The 18,940-nt window shown below is 47.3% G+C and overlaps 1 protein-coding gene across 1 annotated transcript in view; it reads right to left on the minus strand.

Annotated features, from left to right (window-relative positions):
• ZMAT2 (zinc finger matrin-type 2) overlaps nt 1–18,940 on the minus strand; it is a 33,079-nt gene that overhangs the window by 12,299 nt on the left and 1,840 nt on the right. The window contains exons 2-3 of the mRNA XM_032801756.2: nt 1,531–1,624; nt 894–1,017 (exon numbers count right to left, since the gene is read on the minus strand). Of these exons, the coding sequence (XP_032657647.1) occupies nt 894–1,017; nt 1,531–1,624 (218 nt within the window). The remainder of the gene's footprint in view (nt 1–893; nt 1,018–1,530; nt 1,625–18,940) is intronic.

Raw genomic sequence — 18,940 nt, forward strand, 5'->3', positions numbered from 1 at the left:
ATAGTACCTCCTCCCCCACGGTGAAAGGGAAGTTATCTACAACACAGAGAGTCCAAGAAACAATGAACCACCCCCCACTTCCTATAAAGGCTCAAGTGACTGCTTCCAGGTCCTACTCCCCACGTTTTGGTGAGGTGGGGTGAGAGACGAGCTGGAAGAGAAACTGGCCCATCTTTGCAGTTGTACGATGGCTTATTTTTGCTTTCAGTCAGCCCCTTTCTAAGTGGAAACCCCTTCTCTCCCATCCATACATATCTCTTGGTACCTTTTGCTACCTTCCTCTGACAACAGGGCACTGAAATGTTTATTATTATTCTGGGCCATCTTTAAAGCTCCTTGTTCCAGAGACTTGATGGCTCAGAATACTGGGGATGGGTTAAGGAGCCTTTCACTAGCTCAAATGTAACACCTGTCAATAGTAACCAAGAGTCATTACTACAGCAGAGACCTTTGGGGATTTCTGTGTGCAAACTACTCTCAGTCCCATTTCTAGATCACAAAAGCAACTTGATATGTAACTGGCTTCTTATTGCCGGTCTTAGCCAAGAAGCCCAGGACTGACCAGGCTATAGAGATTGCCTGGAGGAGGTTTCCAGAGCATGGTTGAGAAACATTGATGTTGGGTGGTAAGGGAAGAAGAAGTTTGCACTGCTGCACTTCTGGCCATAATTCCAGAAAGTTAATTTCCAGATCTATCATGATATAGAAGCTGGTGGAAATTGCTGTAACTAAAAAGCATTCCTCCTATGCTGCTGAGGAGGTACAAAAACTAGCACTCTATAAGGCTTCCTTGCTTTGCCATGACCCAAGTTGCACATAACACTATCCCAAGACACTTTCTTTGTTAATATCTGAACGCACGATAGCCTGGAAAAAAAATAAAGGTGCTTTACCCTCCCATCTCTGACTGAGGGGTAGTTTTGGTGATGACAATGGTTTTCCCCAGCTTGGATTCCAGATCCACTTTATAGTCTCGGTGCCGCAGAAGTTCCCTCTTGACAGGCTGAACTGGTTTGCCTAAACACAGAACCAAAAACAAACACACAGAGCGTCTTCAGAAAGGTTTGGGAACCTAAAACAATGGATCACAAGTTGCCCACAGGGGAGAAGGACATTGAGAACCACTGGGCCATCTGGTTCATGGTGGGACTCTATTTTTTAAAGAGTAATTCTTCCCTGCATCGTAGGGAACAGCAGAGTAAGTGATAGTTTATAATTAATAAGTTTGCTAAAGAATCCTCAGTCATCCAATTGGGCCACACTTTGAGCTCTTCCCATTTCCAGAGGTTGATCATTCCTCCACTTCTATATGGAACAGAACAGGGAAGGAATAAGGTTCCTGGCCTCTTTTTTATTAAAACAACAAAAAAACCCACTGGATTATAGTCTATGGCAAGCAAAGGAAAAGGAACAAAAGACAAACTGGCCCTGAATTCCTGTTATTTGCTTCCAGCTGCTTTCCCTCTCCCATTCAAAGGAGCTAGGTGAATCACTGTAAGACAGTCTATCTGGAGTCAGTGCACTACTCACCATCTTTCTTCTCTCTCTCTTCCGTGAGCCGTTTCTCTGCAAGTTTCTCATATTCATCTTTATCCCACTTCCGACGGAAGTCCAGGTTTTTAGTCTGCAAGGGAAACAAAATGTGAGGCTTCACTGCACAACTCCACTAGGAGCAAGAAAAGACTGATCCTGGACAAAGCTGAAATTATGTGGCTTGCTGGGCCCTGGCGACAAGCGAGCGCACTAGAAGTGCACTCCAATGACCTCCTCTGTACATACAGCCAGGAGCAGGAGGGCTGGTATAGGAAGATAACACTTTGCAGTTGTACAGCACCTTTTAGCAGAGGATTTCATGGTTCTGCACAAATGAAAGCTTAGTGAGCTCTTGAGATGATAATCCCCATTTTCCATTTATGAGACAAATGGGGGGGGTGTTAAAAATTATGGAAACAGGTATTTATAAACACTAAGTGACAAAGCCCAATACTACAGAAAATGTGACATTTCTCTCACCAGAGTTATTAATCTGAATCCACAAAAGATCATGCTGACAAACCTAAGACTGAGATACTCTTGACAGATAAATACATACAAAGATGTGTGTGCACACACGTCTATACCTGTACACACAGAGTCCATGATGGTGTGGTACAGAGGTTTAATCAACACGATTATAAGATGGATGCCCTATTCACAAGAAATAAAGCCAAAGTGACTTATACAGAATATTCCAACTAAGTGTGGCATACACAGAATACAAGTTGTAGAAAAGCTAAGCACTTTAACAAAAAATTAATCAGGCACTGAAATTTTTGTATTCCTTCAATTGCAAAGACCAGATACCAGAAATACCAGGAGACCAACTGCACGTATTTCTAGGAATAACCTAGAATAGATCTTCCAAGCATAAACATTTCACATTTACAGTTGTATCCCTGGTCCTTCTATGACTAGAAGTGACTGTTGGGTTTCAATGGGAAAATAGGGACTCCCCTGTCCAGTGGGATAAGGCTCTTGATTCCAGCCTTGCAAGGTCATCACTAGGGCACTACCAAACCCGTGGCCATGAAAACCGTTATGGACCAGTGTTTCTCAAACTGGGGGGTCCTGACCCAAAAGGGAGCTGCAAAGGGGTCGCAAGGTTATTTTAGAAGGGTCATGGTATTGCCACACTTACTTCTGTTCTGCCTTCAGAGCTGGGCAACCAGAGAGCAGTGGCTGTTGGCCAGGTGCCTAGCTCTGAAGGCAGCGCCCCACCAGCAGCAGCACAGAAGTACGGTGATAATACCATACCATGCCACCTTTACTTCTGTGCTGCTGCCTTCAGAGCTAGGTGGCCAGAGAGTGGCAGCTGCTGACTTGAGGACCCAGCTCTGCAGGCTGCAGTGCAGAAGTAAAGGTGGCAATGTCATAACTTGCCATCTTTATTTCTGCACTGCTGCTGCTGGCGGCAGCTCTGCCTTCAGAGATGGTCTCCCAGCCAGCAGCCACCGTTCTCCAGCTCTGAAGACAGTACCACCCCCAGCACCAGCGCAGAAGTAAGGGTAGCAATACTGCAACCCCCACTACAATAACCTATGACACCCCCCCACACACACACAGGGCTGGTGCAACCACTAGGCAAACTAGGGGGCCGCCTAGGGCGCCAAGATTTGAGGGCGCCAAAAAACAGTGCCCAAAATGTCTGGGATGCTCACCCGGCACTGGCTAAATGTGTAACACTCTTCCCGCTGCTGTGCAAGGGGGCGCTGCGGCTTTGATCAGCTCCGGCCAGCAGGCTGGGAAGTGATGTCATTCCTCCTCCAGCCGCCGGGGACGCCATGCTGCTCCCTGCTGCTCTGGCTCTTCCTCAGGGCCCCCGTCCCTGCTCAGCCCCACCCCTCCCCTGAGCTCTGCACCAGGGCCAGGCCTGCACTTGCCAGTGGGAAATGCAGAGACCCAGCCCCAGCCGCGCTGCCAGGGAGTGGTTCCCCCCTGCCCTCCAAGCCAGTCCCGCCCCTCCAGAGACCTGCCCCCCCCCGCGGAAGCCTGGGGCCCCCCAGTCCTCCCCGCAGAGGCCTGGGGCACCACACACCCACCCCTGGGGCTGCGTAGGGCCCCAGAATATCTACGGATGGCCCTGGTACCCGCCACCCAGCCCACAGCCACCCCTTGCTGTACCCCCTGCCCTGCCCGAAGCCAGCCCTACACCCTGTCTCCAGCCAGCTCCACGCCCCCTGCCCTGCCTGCAGCCAGCCTCACACCCCGTCGCACCTCCTGCCCTCCCTGCAGCCAGCCCCACACCACCTGTCTTCAGCTAGCCCCTGCCGCACCCCCCTGCCTGAAGCCAGCCCCACACCACCTGTCTCCAGCCAAACCCACTCTCCATCGCCAACCAGCTCCGCATCCCCTGCCTGCCCGAAGCCAGCCAGCCCCATATACTGTCTCCAGTCAACCCCGGGCACACCCCCCTTGCCCGAAGCCAGCCAGCCCCGCACTCCCCTGTCTCCAGCCAGCCCCTGCCTGAAGCTAGCTAGCCCCGCACTCCCCTGTCTCCACCCAGCCCCTGCTGCACCCCGCTGCCTGAAGCCAGCTAGCCCCACACCCCCTGTCTCCAACCAGCCCCTGCCGCATCACCCTGCCTGAAGCCAGCTAGCCCCACACCCCCTGTCTCCATCCAACCCTGCCGCACCCCCGTGTCCAAAGCCAGCCAGCCCCACATCCTGTCAGGTTATTCATTTATTTTCATTAAATATGTAGACTAAATAATGAAATGTAATAAATTTTCAAGCTCAATGTGTATTAATTCTAATGAACAATGCCACATTATGCAGTATTCATTTTTGAAAGTTTATAATAAGCGATACTCCGGGGGGAGGGATGGGGGTGGAGGGCACAAGGTGGAAGTTTCGCCTAGGGCGCAAAATATTGTTGCACTGGCCCTGCCCACACACCACTCCTTTTTGGGTCAGGACCCCTACAATTACAACACCATGAAATTTCAGGTTTAAATAGCTGAAATCATGAAATTTACTATTTTTTAAATCCTATGACCATGAAATTGACCAAAATGAACCCTGAATTTGGTAGGGCCCTAGTCACATATCAGACTTTAAAATCATCACTTTTTTTATTTGCAAAAAAGCTGTCTCGGGTCCAACTCTCCTATTCCTGCATCTCTGACAAATAGGGGAGAGAAGGGGAACAGGAAGAGAGAAAACATTTCTGGAACAGATTTTTTTTTTTTTTTAAACTGTCTTTTGCTCAAAAACCAAGAATGCTCAAGTGAGTTCCAGGGGAGATGGGCAGTGACACTGTCAAATGTTCAAGGATACAAGATTTATACAAGATGAAAATAATTCATCACATGGATATGACCTCTACATACATGATGTGCAAATTTCATCTAGGCACCTGTGGTGATGCTAAAATTAAGGTTGTGACAAGATATGCACTTGTGATTCAATTCAGTCTCCACATCGGCACAATCATTTTTCAGGTAACTGTTCTGCTCAGCCTTTCTGCCAGTCTCCGAGCCTCTCCCCGACCTATTCTCTATCCACAATTGTTAAAACACAAAGAAGAGCCCCATTCAGACTGATATGATCAGGTACCTCCCGCTAGCAAACCACAGAAGGTTCACTAAAGTAGTAGCCAACTGGAGTGGTGCCTTCCCCACATCCAAGGCATCTCAAGTAGCTACTCTCCCTCTCCTATCATAAAATCATAGAAGTGTAGGACTGGAAGGACTTGAGGTCATCTAGTCCAGTCCCCTGCACTCAAGGCAGAACTATGTAATAACTAGGCCATTCTAACAGTTGTTTGTATAACCTGCTCTTAAAAACCTCCAATGATGAAGATTCTACCACCTCCTTAGGCAATTTATTCCTGTGCTTAACCACTCTGACAGTTAGCAAGATTTTTCTTAATGTTCAACCTAAAGCTCCCTTGCTGCAATTTAAGCCCATTGCTTCTTGCCCTATCCTCAGAGGTTAAAGAACAATTTTTCTCCCTCTTACTTGCAAAAACCTTTTATGTACCTGAAAACTGTCATCATGTTCCCCTCTCTCCCCCAAGGTCTTCTCTTCTCCACACTAAACAACCCCCAATTTTTTCAGTCTTCCCTCATAGGTCATGTTTTCCAGATCTTTAATAATTTTTGTTGTTCTCCTCTGGACTTCCTCCAGTTTGTCCACATCCTTCCTGAAATGGGGCACCCAGAATTGGACCCAGTACTCCAGCTGAGGCTTTATCTGCAGGGAGTAGAGCGGAAGAATTACTCTCATGTCTTGCTTACAACACTCCTACTAATACATCCAGAATGTTTGCCTTTTTTGCAACAGTGTTACACTGTTGACTCATATTTAGCTTATGATTTACTATAGCCCCCAGATCCCTTTCCACAGTACCTTTTCCTAGGGAATCATTTCTCATTCTGTACATGTGCAAATGATTGTTCCTTCCTAAGTGAAGTACTCTGTATCTGTCCTTATTGAAATTCATCCTATTTATAGAGCCTTGAGTGGATACAAATTTATACCTGCAGATATAAATCAGTATCTGTAGGGCCATCCCAGGAAACATGGCGGTGAAAGGAGCAGAACACAGGGCCAATGCTCTCAAGAGCCAGCGCCCCACACCGGCAGCTCCTCCAGTGTGGCTGTATCGACCCCAACCCCACCACTGGGTTGGGAACCAGGCTCATCATCAGCTGTCCCTGGTCGCACTACCCTGTGTTCTAGCAGCACGCACGTCCCCAGACAGGAGATGCAGACAGCTGTGTGGAAGGGACGGGGCAGGGCTGGGGATGGTACAGCCATGCAGGAAGAGCTGCCACACCAGGTGCTGGCTCCTAGGACCAGCAGCCCCATGCTTTACTCCTTTCACTGCTGCAATATCTGAGAGAGCACTGCAGTTCCACAGATATAAATTTGTATCCATGCAAGGCTGCTTATTTACTCCAAACCATTTCTCCAGTTTGTCCAGATCATTTTGAATTTTAATCTTACCTTCCAAAGTACTTGCAACCCCTCCCAGCTTGATATCGTTCGCAAATGTTATAAGTCTACTCTCTATGCCATTATCTAAATCACTGATGAAGATATTGAACACAACTGGACTCAGAACTGATCCCTGAGGGACCCCACTCACTATGTCCTTCCAGTTTGACTGCGAACCACTGACAACAACTCTCTGGGAATGGTTTTCCAATCAGTTATGCACTCACCTTAGAATAGCTCCATAGGCTGTATATCCCTAGTTTGTTTATGAGAAGGTCATGGAAGACAGTATGAAAAGCCTTACTGAAGGCAAGATATACCACATCTACCACTTCTTCCTATCCACAAGGCTTGTTACTCTGTCAAAGAAAGCTATTAGGCGGGTTTGACACAATTTGTTCTCGACAAATCCATGTTGAGATTGTTACTTATCACATTATATTCTAGGAGTTGCGCCATTATCTTTCTGGGTACTAAAGTTAAGCTAACTAGTCTGTAATTCTCCAGGTTGTCTTTATTCCCCGTTTTTTTAAGATTGGCACTATATTTGCCCTCTTCCAGTCCTCTGGAATCTCTCCCATCTTTCATGAGTTTTTTAAAGATAACTGCTAATGGTTCAGACATATCAGTCAGCTCCTTGAGTATTCTAACAGGAGTTCTCAGGACAAATTTTTTGGTGGCCTCAGAATATGGCTACCAACTCTTGCTGGTGGCTGCACTCACACTTTTTCCATAGAATACTTAAACAGCTTTAGGAAAACCAAATAAATATGCACAAATTACAGTAATTTGGATGTGTATATATTTATTGCTAGCTAGTAAGTCTGCTGTGAAAAGTGATTAACAAACATACAAGTATCACTTTCACAGCAATCTTACTCAGCCCTGGCAAGCCTGGGGACAAATGAAGCCCTGGGGAGGCAGTGGGGGCCAGGGGAGATGGGGGTTGGGAGACGTAATGGGGGGCTGGAACTTGAAACCCTGCTGCATCAGCCTGAAGCCTCGCAGCTAGAAGATGGGGCCCAGGGATGGAGCCCAAACTCGTGTGGTCAGAGCCTGGGGCAGCCCACCATTGTGCAGCCAGAGCCACCCCAGGGCTGAAGCCCAAAGCCTGAGCCCCACCACCCCTGGGAATGCGGGGAACTCACTGGCTGCCTGGTCCTCCAGCACTGTGCCCCAGGTGACTCCAGAGGGGGCAGGACCCAATCCCTGCTGGTAGCCCCAGAAACCAACATCAAGGCAGTGCATCCAGGAGCAACAGGGAGGGGGAGGGGGAGCACCCCCGCCCCTCCCATCACAGCCCAGGAGGCTGTGGCAGCAAGAAAAGCCCTCGGTAGCCGCATCTGAGAAATGCTGTTCCAGGATGTAGTTCATCAGGCTCTGCCACTTGAAGACATCTAACTTACCTACGTAATTTTTAACTTGTTCTTTCCCTATTTTGGCCTCAGATACTACCTCATTTTCACTGGCATTCACTGTGTTAGACATCCAATCATGACTACCTTTTTGGTGAAAACAAACAAAAAAAAATTTAGCACTTCTGCTATTTCCACATTTTCTGTTATTGTCTTTCCCCCCCTCACTGAGTAACAGGCCTAACCTGTCCTTGATCTTCCTCTTGCTTCCAATGTATCTGTAGACTGTTTTCTTGTTACTCTTTATGTCTTTAGCTAGTTTATTCTAATTTTGTCCCTACATCAATGTTCCCTCTAATTTTTTCCACATGTGTGGAAAAAATTTTGTTATGTGCACCAAGGTAATGTGTGGATGTGCACTACCAGTAGAAACAAAAAACCTAGATATAACATTTTTTAAAAGTTACAAATAGGGATAATCACTCCAGCAGGACAAGTTAGGAATTTTAGAACTCACTACTAAAAAGAATTAAATTTAAGAGAGAAATAAAAATTATGAAATGCATAGACCAGTCAAAAAACTAAAACAACACATTTTGAAAGAATGAAATTACAAAGAATATATGTGCATTGCAGGAAGTACCAAGAAGTAAAAACAACAGCAGAGTTGGGAGATGTGTGAGACAGATTGAGAGAGAGCTGCTGGGAAAGTTTCTGAGAGAAACCCTCCTTTCCCCCTCTGCACAGCCAGCAGGAAGGTCCTGGGAGCAGCAGCAGGAGCAATGTGGCTGCAAAGCCGCGGGGGGGGGGGACCTAAACACACACTGCTGGCTGGATGTGCATGGCTCTGCTAATCAACTGCATGGCACTTGAATCTCTCTTAGGCAGCCGCCCAACCGCACAGCTTACAGGGAACACAGCACATGTTTGTGTAGTTTGTTTAGATTCATTCTTTGCAATTTGACTTTTTTTGGTAGGACTCTTTTTTGAGTTTCAGATCATTGAAGATTTCCTGGTCAAGAAAGCATGCTCTCTTGCCATACTTCCTATCTTTCCTGCACAGTGGGACAGTTTGCTCTTGTGCCCTTAATGTTGTCTCTGAAAAACTACCAACTCACTCAAACTGTTTTTCCCCTTAGACTTGCTTCCCATGGAATCTTACCTACCAGTTTCCTGAGTTTGCTAAAGTCTGCCTTCTTGAAATCCATGGAAACCTTTTAAGCACACCATAATAGAGGCTCAACTTAAATGTATACCCCAATTTAAAAAACATAGTAAGAGAACCAAAAAAGAGCCACCACGGTTAAACAACAAAGTAAAAGAAGCAGTGAGAGGCAAAAAGGCATCCTTTAAAACAGACGTGGGGAAACTACAACCTGTGGGACCATCCTGCTCGGCCCCTGAGCTCCTGGCCCAGTCCCTCCCCCGCTGTTCCCTCTTCCCCATAGCCACCGCTGCCACGCAGGCTGCACTCTGGCTTGCCGCTCCCGCTGGGCAGCATGGGGAGCGCAGCTGGCTCTGACCGGGTGTCGTGGCTGCGAGCTCCTGGCGCTGGTAAGGGGATGGGGAGTCCTGAGAGGCAGTCAGGGAGGAGGGGGAAGTTGGATGGGGCAGAGGTTCTGGGGGGCCTGTCAGGGGGCAGGGATGTGGATAGGGGTCAGGAGGGCAGTCAGGGGACGAGGAGCGGATGGTGGTTGGATAGAGGGTGGGAGTCCCGGGTGGGCTGTATGGGAGCGGGGGTGTGGATAGGGGTCGGGGAAGTCAGGGGATGGGAGGTTGGATAGGGGGCGGAGGCCAGGCTGTTTGGGGAGGCACCGCCTTCCCTACCCGGCCCTCCATACAGTTGTGCAACCCTGATGTGGCCCTCGGGCCAAAAGGTTTGCCGACCCGTGCTTTAAAAAATGGAAGATAAAGCCTAATGAGGAAAATAGAAAAAAAGAGCATAAACTCTCGCAAATGAAGTGTAAAAATATAATTAGAAAGACCAAAAAAGAACAGCTAGCCAAAGACTGCAAAAATAATAGCAACATTTTTTTTAAATACAGCAGAAGCAGAAAGCCTACTGTCACGGAGTCCCCGGGTAATGCTCTGGAACTGCTCCCCACAAAGCCAGTCAGGACTTTGGGGAGCCTCCTCTCCCTTGGAGCAGACTTGTTCAGGGCAAGAAGCTCACACGTCTTCACCTCCTGGGTCTCTCCTTGGAGCATTCAGCATCCTCTGCCCCTCTGCCTCCGTGGGCTTCCACAGCGAGCCCACCCAAGCGGGGTCTGGGAAGCCACAGGGTTCTGCACCCCACTTTGCAGTCAGACGTGACTCTCAGCCAGCAAAACAGAGGTTTATTCGATGACAGGAAACAGAGTCTAAAACAGAGCATCGTAGATACAGCGAACCAGACCCCTCGGCCGGGTCCATTGGGCAGTGAGCCAGACCCCTAGGTCTGCCCTTCATCCTAGTCCCCAGGCAGCTCCAGACTAACCACCCCTCCAGCCCTCCTCTCTGCTCAGCTCCTTTCCCGGCCAGAGGTCACCTGATCCCTTTGTCTCCAACACCTGCAGTTGCAACTTTGCAGAGGAGGGGCCCAGGCCATCAGTTGCTAGGAGACAGAGTGCCAGGCATTAGGTGCACTGGCCCTTTGCTCTGCAGATACTTAAGAACTGCCTAGGGGACACTGAGGCACCAACACAACACGTATGTATCGTATGCAGAGCAAACATAGGAACAGTCCCATTCGTCACCAGCTCTCCCCCTTCGAGACCGAACTGAGCCAGGTCACTCCGCCAGTGACCTGGAAGATGGGAAGTCAACAACTTCCTGGTGCCAGCAATCTCCCATCCTTGTGTAGATTTACACCAGGCTCCAGTTTGTGCCGTCTCTTGGCTGATGGGCTTGATGGCACTTGCAGCGCATTGGAAGTGTTATGGCCTACGCTTCTTGCACCCAATATCCTGGGTTTAAACCTGGAAGCTTCTCCCGCACTGCTGGCTGCGATCGGGCTTCTTGGTTAGAGCCCCAATCTTGGCTTGAGATCTGGTTGGGCCCCCCACTTGTCAGACCAACACCTTCTGCCATCCCATCTTATACTTCCACTTTTACATCAGTCCCACTCACTGCAGGCCACATCATTCCCTGGACACCTGGTTCTCCAGGCTGGACTTAAAAGACATGTTTACAGGTCGCAGCCAAGTTCTCCATCCCCCTCTGCTTGTACATATCCCAGCTAGCATACGGCGGTGCACGGAACACTGTGGCTGTAACTTCTGATACCATAAAAGACATCCTGTCTCCCTTGGGACAACCCCCAGATGAGGCCCATGGCTGTAAAACGGCTGGATCCCACTAAGCAGATGTCCTTGACTTCTCTCTCAGATCTGATTGCTTCCCAGGACTCTGAATGGGGAAACTGATGGGAGATTGGCTCCCACTCAGGGAAGAGACCAGGGGTCTTCTTTCTCCTCCCAATCCTCCCTTGGGTCCAGGGGCCATCCATTCCTTTCATCCAGCAGCTTGAGAGGGAAGACCTTGGATCCTGGGCACCACCAGCTGCCTCTATTCCCTCAGTTTACTTCCTCTTGGGAGTATTCCTGCCGACAGATCCCTCCACAGGATTGTCCTGCAGCCTTCCCAGGGGGTTGCAGCGCTGTGGACCAGCTAAGTTCCTCAGCTCATCCAAGGAGGATCCTCTGCATCGTCTGGATTCAGACTGCTGGGAGGATGCGACATGCTTCTCACTGGCTGGGTCGGTCACAGCCTTGGCTTGTCCTATGGAGCCCTCCCTGCTGTGTAATCAGTTCCGCATGCACGTCTGGACCAGGAAAACTGGTTGCACTGACCTGCCTTGCCGATGGGTCCCATCAGTGGCGTCTCAGCTCCCCCACGTGCTCAGGTCCCTGGCTGTCCCAGTGGGCAGGCCGTGGCCGATGACTTGCTGTCAGCACAAGCCGCGGCCGCGCTGGTGTGCAGGGGGGCGGGAGGCATCTCTCTCTCATCCCCTAGTCTCGGGCTGGTACAGTAGGCAGTATCCTGAGTCCACACCCTCGCCCCACTGCCACAGTCTTGGCATTTTCACTTGACCATTCCCAATCACAGCATTGGTTACGCTGGATTTAATTCCAACCTCGCAGTTACAGGGCAGGGCCTGATCGTCCAAGGGAGAACAGTCACCCCCAACCAGGCTCTCAGCCGATATCCTGGAGAACCCCAATACCAGCCAGTCCGACCCCTCCTGCGTCTGCACAGGGATCCGGGCCATTAGGCAGGGCGAGGGCTTCACCCAGGGCCTTCACCAGGTCCCACAGTCCCACATCTGCGTGCACCACACAGTTCCTCTGTCCAGGGCTCGCCCCTGCAGGCGTGTTCCCCATGACCCTGGGCAACCCCCTATGTCTCTCCACTCCACATCACCAGTCCGTGCTGCTGCGCTTCTCCTGGAGCTTTTCCACAGCCTCTTGCTCTCTCTATGGTTCTCTCTCTCAGCTCTGCTCAATCCCATCCGTCTCCGATCCCCTGATGGGGAACCCAGTCGTGAAGATCCTTGTCTGGTGGGGACCAGACTCTCAGGAGTGCCTGGCTGCTGCCTCCAGCTGCTCCCAGATCCTCACTTGTAGCCCATCTGGGTCAGGAATCTGCTCCTCAGAGTGGTCCTACCTCCTCCTTCAACTGCACGATTAACTGTGCCTTGGCGAACTCCCCCCCATGCGTAACTCTTCTCTTTGTGCACAGGATCACAATGTCCTTCTTAAGGAGATGATGATACGCCATCCTCTTCACCGTTCCCAAGTGGCTCTGGACTCACAGGCCTGTGCTCTTGGCTCCCCCATGGTTTCCAGGAAGAACCTCTGGTGTGCCAGCCCTTCTCGTGATCACCACCTCTTTGCCAGGGTCGAGCTGCAGACTCCTCTGCCCCCTGGGACTGCTCCTGCAATCCCCAGGGGAACCCTGCTACTGCAAAAATCCTTCTCTCTCCCAGGGTCGAGCGGCAAGCTCCTCCGCCCCTGAGACTGCTCACTGCAGTCCTCAGGGGGACCGTTACTCAACAGTCCTTCTTGCTGGTCACACACTTCCAGAGGTTAACTGCCCCCTGAAACCGTTCCTCTCTCAGCCTTCAGCACGCCTGGTCCTCATTATCCCCTCCTTTGTTTACTGCTCCCCAGTCACTTACTGCAGAAGCGCCATCCACGGGGTGCAGTATCTCCCTCCGCTGCCACCAGTTGTCACGGAGTCCCCCGGTAAATGCTCTGGAACTGCTCCCCACAAAGCCAGTCAGGACTTTGGGGAGCCTCCTCTCCCTTGGAGCAGACTTGTTCAGGGCAAGAAGCTCACACGTCTTCACCTCCTGGGTCTCTCCTTGGAGCATTCAGCATCCTCTGCCCCTCCGTGGGCTTCCCACAGCGAGCCCACCCAGGCGGGTCCTGGGGAAGCCACAGGGTTCTGCACCCCCACTTTGCAGTCAGACGTGACTCTCAGCCAGCAAAACAGAGGTTTATTCGATGACAGGAACAGAGTCTAAAACAGAGCTCGTAGATACAGCGAACCAGACCCCTCGGCCGGGTCCATTCTGGGGGCAGTGAGCCAGACCCCTAGGTCTGCCCTTCACTCCTAGTCCCCAGGCAGCTCCAGACTAACCAACCCCTCCAGCCCCTCCTCTCTGCTCAGCTCCTTTCCCGGGCCAGGAGGTCACCTGATCCCTTTGTCTCCAACACCTGCAGTTGGCACCTTTGCAGAGGAGGGGCCCAGGCCATCAGTTGCTAGGAGACAGAGTGCCAGGCATTAGGTGCACTGGCCCTTTGCTCTGCCAGATACTTAAGAAACTGGGGAGATTCCCAAACCTGAGCCATTCTTTTTGGGTGACAGATCTGCAGAACTGTCCCAAATTGAGGCGTCATTAGAGGTGGTTTTGGAACAAATTGATAAATTAAACAGTAATAAGTCTCCAGGACCTGATGGTATTCACCCAAAGAGTTCTGAAGGAATTCAAATGTGAAATTGCAGGACTACTAATGTCATCTGTAACCTATCATTTAAATCAGCTTCTGTACCAAATGACTGGAGGATAGCTAAAGTGATACCAATTCTTAAAAAGGGCTCCAGAGGTGACCCTGGCAACTACAGGCCAGTAAGCCTCACTTCAGTACGGGGCAAATTGGCTGAAACTATCGTAAAGAACAAAATTCTCAGACACATAGATAAATATTATTTGTTGGGAAATAGTCAACATGGTTTTTGTAAAGGGAAAACCAATCTACTAGAATTCTTGGAGGGGGTCAACAAGCACGCAGACAAAGGAGATTCAGTGGATATACTGTATTTAGATTTTCAGGAAGCCTTTGACAAGGTCCCTCACCAAAGGCTCTTAAGCAAAATAAGCAGTCATGGGATAAGAGGAAAGGTTCTGTCATGGATCAGTAACTGGTTAAAAGATAGAAAACAAAGAGTAGGAATACATGGTCAGTTTTCAGAATGGAAAAAGGTAAATAGTGGTGTCCCCCAGTGATCTGTACTGGGCCCAGTCCTATTCAACATATTCATAAATGATCTGTAAAAAGGGGTAAACAGTGAGGTGGCAAAATTTGCAGATGATACTAAACTACTCAAAATAGTTGAGTCCCAGGCAGACTGCAAAGAGCTACAAAAGGATCTCACAAAACTGGGTGAGTGGGCAACAAAATGGCAGATGAAATTTAAAGTTGATAAATGCAAAGTAATGCACATTGGAAAACATAATCCTCACTATATATACAATGATGAGATCTAAATTATCTGTTACCACTCAAGAAAGATCTTGCAGTCATTGTGGATAGTTCTCTGAAATTATCCACTCAAAGTGCAGAAGCAATCAAAAAAAGCGAACTGAATGTTGGGAATCATCAAGAAAGGGGAAGATAATAAGACAGAAAATATCATATTGCCTCTATATAAATCCATGGTACGCCTACACCTTGAATACTGCGTGGAGATGTGGTTGCCCCATCTTAAAAAAATATATATTGGAACTGGAAAAGATTCAAAAAAGGGCAACAAAAATTATTAGGAGTATAGAATGACTTCCGTATGAGGAGAGATTAACAAGACTGGGACTTTTCAGCTTGGAAAAGAGATGACTAAAATGGGGATATGATAGAGATCTATAAAATCCTGAGTGGTATAGAGAAAGTAAATAAGGAAGTGTTATTTACTCCTCATAATACAAGAACAGGAGATCACTAAATGAAATTAATAGGTAGCAGGTTTAAAACACACACAAGAAAGTATTTTTTCACACAACGCACTATCAACCTGCCACTACTATAAGAGGGTTCAAAAGGGAGCTAGATAGAGTGATGGAAGATAGGTCCATCAATGGCTACTAGCCAGGATAGGCAGGAATGGTGTCCCTAGTCTCTCTTTGTCAGAAGATGAGACTGGGTGACAGGAGATGGATCACTTGATAACCTGTCTGTTCATTCCCTTTGGGGCATCTGGGCTTGATGGACCTTTGGTTTGACCCCATTTGGCTGTTCTTATATTATTATTATCTTTATTCTGCTGTCTTCCCTTCTGCTCACTTTCACTATGGCCCAGCCTATTATTGATATAAGGTTGGGCGTAAAGTGGAAAAGAGAAAGAGTTGCAAATCAGGGTAAGACTGGAGACAGTTGAAGTTGAGATGGTGAACAGATAAGCAGAGTGTAGATGGGATTTTAAAATCATTCTACTGCTTATTTTCTTGTTTTTTTTACAATTTGTATTGGTAGGTGATGCAATCTTAACTCACAGTTCACTGTATTTTTGGTGGGAAACACAAGCAGAATTTTATAGTCAAGAGTGAAACAATTTCATTTTAAGTAGCATATTAAAATTAATGGGCTATTATATTTGCCAACATAGGATATTCTAATCAGTAAGTATTCCATCTCATGTATCTACTCTCTGTGTGCGCAGTTATATATTCCAGTTGCTCCAAAAGATGAGTTTCTTTACCAGACCCAACACCCAGATGGCTATAAATTAGGAACACTGACTAAGAAAGAGGTTCGTAAATGCTTAGACACTTCATTTTGTAGAAAAACATACCCCCACAACTTCAAAAAATGATTAGGATCAAATATATACTGTTCTCTAATTTTATTTTGCATGCATGCTTTTAATTTCACATCGATAAAGAAAAAAATCTGTAAATAGTGGTTTCTCTGCTCACAACTGGTAAATAACAAGAAAAACACTATATATCCTCAATACATGACACCTTTCCCTTACTTAGCCAAATGAAGACTCTAATCATGAATAATAAAAAAATAAAAACAAACATTTGAAACTATAGCAATGGTACAAACATTCAAAATTGCCCCCTCCTGGCAATCCTTAAAATGGAATGAACCACCAGTGATAGGAATAAAAATGTCTTGGAAATAGGTAGAAAACTTTTCTCATTTATTTCCAGAGCTCCTTAAGCATTTTAAACATGTCACACCTAAGATTATTATTAGCCTCCACATGTAAGAAAAAAGGGACATTCACAAAGTGCAAAAGAATATGTTTTGGGGTATTTTCCAGACTCTAGATTCTCCCACATAAAAGCAGTATTATCACGAATCAAAGTTGGTTGAAGCCTGAAGAGAAGGCAATTTCATCGCTGATTCACTCTCTTTTTATAATAAAAGGGATGTAGTCTTTTGAAGATACTTCACCAGTGTCCTCAGGCCAGACACAGTGAAATGAATTAGAGCCAACTTCTGATCTATCTGTAATAACGGTTTACCCAGTGATTCTAACGGAACTTTTTCAAATTGATCAAACAGGGGATGGAGGTTGCCAGAAGCCTCTAAATCTTTATATTAACAACTGCTTATAGGTTACAGATGATATTTCCCCTGTAGATGACATCTGCTAAGGACTGCAAAGTACCCGAGGCCCCATGTTAATAGTAGTGCATAGAGAAGTTGAACGGCTGTGAATGTGGCATAGCAAGACAGAGACAAAGCTGAAAACGAAACCAGAGTCCTGATTCTAGTCCTGCTCTAATGAATGAACACCACATCTGCCTACAACCAGGGGAAATAGAATTCAGGGCCTGACTGTCTCTTGCGCTATTAGACCATTCTGCCGCTTGAATATTCCATTTGTCTTGCTCATTTTTCACTATGTGACTCAAAGCAATAGAAAGCTTTGCCAAGGAAGCAGGAAAAAAAATATATATAAGTCCCGCTGGTGCCAATAGCTGACTTTTGGCATTACCCCTGCTTGTTAAAATAACAGTCTTGATCTCAAGTTAACAAGTGGTTTTAATGAATGCCATCAACCTTATCCATGTGACCCCAATGCTCCTTTCATTCAGTTTCAACATGAAACTCTGATGGGTTTTTATGCAGTCAGAATGGCCTCCTCACAACCACACAGTATGGATTCAGCAACTTAGGCCTAGTCTACACTGGCAATACTAAAGCGCTGCCACAGCAGTGCTTTAATGTGGCTCACGTGGTCATGGCAGAGTTAAAAAAAACCACAAAAGAACAACAACAACAAAAACACCCTCCCTTCACGAGGGGCGTAGCTCCCAGGGATGGTACACTGTCTACAATGGCACTTTACAGCACTGAAACTTGCTGCACTCAGGGGAGTGTTTTTTCACCCACCCGAGTGAGAAAGTTGCAGCACTGTAAATTGCCAGTGTAGACAAGCCCTTAAACTGAGTGTTGGGATAAGTGAACTGGCAACAGTTTGAGGCACCAGGAAGAATATGGTTATGGGGAATGAGGCTTCTCCATTTAGCAGATGGGTAATGAACAACAAAGATCTTTAGTGTATACACGGTAACACAAAAGCCAGTCTGGAAGCTGTCACTTTTTTCACAGATCAGAGGACAGAGGGGTGAAAAGGAAAAAAAGAGGGCACAGAAAGACAGGGCTAGAACAAGGGAAGACAGCAGCAATGCGTGAGAGTTGGAAATCCTATCCCCAAATGCCGAGATAAAGAGACTCATGTCCCCCAAAAGCCCCTCAAGTAGCTCAGAATCTAAGAGATCTCCTGAATTTGCAGGGAAAGGTTCCCCAGCACTGAGGGGTTTTTGGAGGGCATGCGTCTCTATCTCTGGGCTTGGGGATAAGATAGTCAAATCTCCAAGTGTCTTTGCTTGAAGTTTTGCGAAAATAAAGCCTCTTCTACAGGGGAAAATAAAGATATTTGCCCAAGTGCATTTTTGTGGGGGAACTCCACCTCCTTCTACTTGTGTCTCAGAAGAGCAGGGTTTTGAGTGGAGAAGAGAACTGCCTCTCTCCTCAGGTCAGGTTTTTGTTTCATTTTGTTCTTGAGAGGAAGGGGAAGACTGGTGAATTCTTCCTAGGTATCTTTTTGTAGGTTCAAGCAGGAAGAAGTTACCCCAAATCTCTCTCTCTCCCCCTCAGCACTACCACTTTCTACACCTGTCATGTGTCTACTACAGCAATTCTCAATACCGAGATTCCCACTAAACAACTGATAAAACCTACACTCATGCACATGAATGATCTAAGCATGCCGTCATCCACATGCATCTGCTGAAGCGTTTACACCTACTAGAAACATATCTGGTAGTCTAGTGGTTAGGATTTGGCACACTCACAGCCATGGTCAGGGAGAGAAACTTGTTGTTAGTCCTGCTGTAAACAAGGGGTTGGACTAGATGACCTCCTGAGGTCTCTTCCAACCGTAATCTTCTATGATCTCAACATATTAACATAAAAGGTCAAATCGATAACTCTTATTTTATGATCTTTCAGGGCCTCATCCTTCCTGATTCAGCTAATCTCGTTATCTCCAGACTGATTCTGGCCTGCATATTTATACCTGCCTCTGGAAATTTCCATTAGATGTGGGTATTCACCCACGAAAGCTTATGTTCCAATACATCTGTTAGTCTATAAGGTGCCACAGGACTCTTTGCTGATCTTCCAGGAAAAAAGTCACAAAACAAATAAAGTTTTTATAATAAAACAGCAATTTAAGACATCTTAAATTAAATATACTTAAGCTGGATTGTAAGTGGTTGAGGGGATTTCAAACTAGTTATAAAAGAATCAGAAAAACCTCTGCAGGACCTACTATGTCACAAAGAAACCACTAGATAGATACAATCATCTCCCATTCTACTAGTGA

Source organism: Chelonoidis abingdonii, chromosome 7, assembly GCF_003597395.2.
Source record: "Chelonoidis abingdonii isolate Lonesome George chromosome 7, CheloAbing_2.0, whole genome shotgun sequence".
Lineage (NCBI taxonomy): Eukaryota > Metazoa > Chordata > Testudines > Testudinidae > Chelonoidis > Chelonoidis abingdonii.